This window comes from Tupaia chinensis, unplaced genomic scaffold, assembly GCF_000334495.1.
Source record: "Tupaia chinensis unplaced genomic scaffold, TupChi_1.0 Scaffold147003_1, whole genome shotgun sequence".
NCBI classification, from domain to species: domain Eukaryota; kingdom Metazoa; phylum Chordata; class Mammalia; order Scandentia; family Tupaiidae; genus Tupaia; species Tupaia belangeri.
The window spans coordinates 1,003,058-1,007,130 of record NW_006206856.1 but is presented as its reverse complement, the minus strand read 5'-3'; the positions used below and the strand labels follow the sequence as shown (position 1 = coordinate 1,007,130).

The window sequence follows — 4,073 nt, the reverse complement described above, 5'->3', positions numbered from 1 at the left end:
CTGAACCCCAGGTTTCTCTAAGCTTCCCTATGGCACCTGCCTTGAGTCTGCCTCATCTCATACTTGTTTCATTCATTCATTCAACAAACTGCTGAGCACCGGAGCCCAATGTGGGCAGCAGAGCTACAGGGGACAGAGGCCAGTGTGAGACACAGGCGATGAGCAATCAGAGTACACGGGCTCTGGTATTAAACAGTGGAGTCCTAGTCCTGCCTCCACTGCTTGCTCACCAGCTGTGCGACCTTGGGCAAGCTGCTTAGCCTCCCTGAGCTTTGGGACTCACAGGCTCACAGTGAGAACTGAATGATGCAGTTCACAAGGAGGTCTCGGCCCAGGGCCTGGCTCATTGCAAGGGCCCCGTACACAACAGTAATGTGTGGGAGGGAGCTTGGAGCAGGTACCGCCCAACTATCTCTGGGTCAAGGCTGGGTCATGGGGAATCCTTACCTCATGGCTATCCGGCCCTGCAGGGTGGTGGTGACCATCAATAAGAAGAGGAACCTGTTGGTGTCTGTGGATGACAGGGCCACCTTCGAGGTGGTCCTACACCGAGTGTGGAAGGGGAGTGCAGTCCACCAGGATTTCCTGGGCTTCTATGTGCTGGATGGTCATCGGATGTCGGCACGGACCCATGGGCTGCTGGGTACTGCTGGCCAGGCGGGTGGAGCTGTGGAGCTGTGGAGTGGGTGGTGATGTCAGTGGATTTGTGGGACCTGGGGCCACCAGTCAGCCTCATAGCTAGGCACCAAGGTAGGTGCACCTGCCGCGTGGTCCCCAAGGCTCAGTGCTCCAAAGGTGGCTTGTCCTGGCAAGAGCGGGCCTCAGAAAGGCTATGACTAAACACACAGGGAAGCAAAGCTTGAGTGAACCTGAGAGTCAGTCAGGGAGCAGTCACATGAGGCCTTGCCGGTGGGGTGGTCAGGGGCTGCACTGCATGTGTGTGGCCTTCCTGCAGCCCCTGCTCTCTGCAGGGCCCTGGCCCTCTAACCTCCCTCCCCAGCCAGATCCCTCTGGAACTGGTGGGAAATGATGGGAGGAGGGACCTCTCGGAAATGCACTTGCTTCCCCGTAGCGGGAACACGAAGTGGCTTTTGAAGCCAAGACATCAAAAAAAGTAAAGGCCTTGATAAAAGGGTCCAGGTGACTCTAATTCCCTACTGAGCACCTATTGAGGGCGAGGCAGGGACAAAGACCCCAGATGGTTACAGCAGCCTCTGATGTGACTTTTCAGGACAATTTTTCCACCCCTTCGACGTTGAAGTGTCTGACATCCACCCAGGCTCTGACCCCACAAAGCCAGAGGCCACCATGGTGGTGAAGGGTCGCCGGCTGACCGTCACCAGGTGGGTGGCACTGTGCCCTGGGCTCTGGCTCTCTGCTGCTTTGCATCCCCAGTTGCTGGTGCAGGCTTCCCCTAGCTGTCACATGGGTGGGATGAGCTTCCTGGGAGGTACGGCCCTGCTGCGTCCACAGGTTGACCCTGTGTCTCTTCACAGGGGCTCGCAGAAAGACTACAGCAGGAACTTCCGGCATGGGGTCAGGGTGACCTGCTGGTTCGTCCATGACAATGGAGCTGGGCTGATTGACGGCGTCCACACTGACTACATCATGCCGGACATCTTCTGAGCCCTCTACCACCGTGCCTGGCCTCAACCTGGGGTGGTGGCCCAGAAGAAGGACAGAATCCTGGCCTGCTGCCCAGGCTCCACCTCCCTGACCACGCTGGTCCCATGTCAAAGCACCAGATGACTTCAGTTAAAGAGAGGCTGCAGGTGGCATGGTGGTTAAGGTGCTGGACTCCCACATGGCCGACAATGAATCGAGTCCCAGACCTGATGGCTTGCTTTCTCACTTTCCTTTTTTCTCTCTTTTTCTATCTCTCTGTGGTCTAATTAAAATAATAATAATAATAATAAATTAAATAAATAAATAATTCTTTAAAAAGGGAGAGAGAGAAAGAGGCTATGCCCAGCCCAGAGCTCGCTGCCCTGAGGGAGGGAGGGTAGCAGGGAGGTAGTCCAAGATGCTGCCCCTAGAATGGCTCAGGGACCACAGCGGGCCCAAGGGCAGGAGAAGCAGGTCGGAAGCTGGGGGGCAGCCTGAGCCAGCTCTGCCCCACTCCCCTGCTCTCTGCGGCTGCCTGGCCCTGGCCCTTGGAGTGCCCTGAGCACCCCTGCACACAGCTGTTCCTGGTGGACACTGGAACAGCCATAGCTGACCCTGTGCTTCCTGTGGCCAGGGCCTGCTCTAAGACCTCAGGGGATTCACTACATTCATGCTCCTAGCAGCTCCATGGGATACTGTGATCAGACCTATTTACAACTGAGGAAACTGAGGTTAGGTCATTTGTCCAAAACCCAGGTGGTGTAGTGGTTAAGGCACTGGACTCCCACATGGTCAACTGTGGTTTGGGTCCTGAACCCTGTGGCTTGAAACTCACACCAGGTGCATGTTTGTGCATGTCCAAAATCCTGAAAGGAGAATGGAGCAGAAGGAATTGCGATGTGGCCCTCTTCCTGGGAGGTGATTGCTCACTTCCTATCTCTGTCTCTCTGGAAAGTGCATGTACCCTGTAGCAAAAATCTCTCTCTCTCAAAAAATTAAAAATAGGGACACAAGTGCTGAGCTCCCAGGCTGCCCCAGGCAAGGGCACACAGCCTGTGAGCCACATGGGGCCAACAGAGTTTCAGAGTCCGCCGGCTTCCAAGGCATCCTGGGCTTCTAGCTGGCCGGGTCACTGCCCACTCACATCTTCCCCACCCAGAGAGTAAAACTGGGGTGACTCTGAAGATCCATTTCATCTCATTGTAAATTCAGCATGACAACTCTGGTCCCTTCCAAGTGCCCTGCCAATAGTCCTCTCGGACCTCTTGAGCACCCACAGAATCCCTATTTCAAGTTGTCCCTCTCCTCAAACTCCAAGCACTGGGGACGAGGTGGTGGCTAAGATGAAAGGCTGGGGGACCTCTGTGGGCAGTGGCAGAGCCTGAGGAAGGCATGGGCAATACTGTCCTGCCACCGCCCCGCCACGGGTGCTGGAAATGATCACATGACTGAGATGGCCCGGGAGCCAAGAAACGAGAGCCCAGACCACAGCAATGAAGGTCATCTCCACCTGCCCAGGTACCAGTACCTGCCAGGTCCGGGCTCTGCCAGCCTGAGCTTGGTGCCTGCTGCCAGTGGGGTTTGGCCCAAGGATTCAAGAGGCCTGAAGAGAGCGTGGGGCTGCCCTGCTGGGCCACCAGCACGGGTGGTTGTCCCTTCTGCAGGTGCCATTGTCACTTACCTCATTTTGTTGACACGTGAACTCTCTGCCACTTCCAGCGTTAGTCCACGCTGTCTCCCTCTGCTTCATGATTCCTGCTTCCTGCCTCCTCTCTGCTTCTTGTTCCCAGGCACCAACTGTCTGCATATCCCACAGCCAGGCCCACAGCTCCCAGCCATGGCCGGGGTGCAATCCACCTGTGGCTGGCCTGGGCCGGCGTCCTTGTCCTCTTCATCTGTTCGGGAGTGGGCTGAGTGGGAGTCCCTGGGTCAGTTTTGTCTGAGAAGCCATGAGTATGCGGGCATGGACTGCAGTCTCACAGGTACTGGGGACTGGTGGGGCCCTGGGGTGGCTCAGAAGGGCCCTGTCCCCATTGGGAGGGACCAGGTTCTTCCTCTGAAGCCCTGTCATCCTGGAACTAGAGCTCCAGATGCACATAGACTTTTCGGGGAATGACACCCCTAGAGGCTGAGGGCAGTTAATCCCTGGCTGGGCCCTGGGATCCCCTCCAGGAGCGCTGGGTTCAGAGTGGGCAGTTAGACGTGAGCACTCAGACCTCACATCTGAGCATGACCAGCAGGCCCTCAGGGAGCTCAGGGCCTGGAGTGAGGCTGTCCTATGGTCCTGTAGGGGACCAGGGATGAGCAGGCTGGGACATGGGGGATACAATGCAGAGAAGGGGTGGGCGTGCCGGGCCAGGTTCAGAAAGGCAAGTTGGAGACAGATCACGAGAGAGCTAGGCCGCCGGACTTGGGGCTTGTCCTTTCCTTGGGACCCGGGGAGCCGCAGAAAGGGACAGAGGGGGTCC

At 57.0% G+C, this 4,073-nt stretch overlaps 1 protein-coding gene across 1 annotated transcript in view; it reads left to right on the top strand.

The window, feature by feature from the left end:
* The window catches only part of ITIH1 (inter-alpha-trypsin inhibitor heavy chain 1), a 14,780-nt gene extending 12,941 nt beyond the window's left edge, over positions 1-1,839 (top strand). Inside the window, exons 21-23 of the mRNA XM_006169304.3 lie at positions 472-643; positions 1,232-1,343; positions 1,497-1,839. Coding sequence (XP_006169366.2) covers positions 472-643; positions 1,232-1,343; positions 1,497-1,626 — 414 coding nt within the window. The 3' untranslated portion in view covers positions 1,627-1,839. The remainder of the gene's footprint in view (positions 1-471; positions 644-1,231; positions 1,344-1,496) is intronic.
* Positions 1,840-4,073: the final 2,234 nt, after the last annotated feature.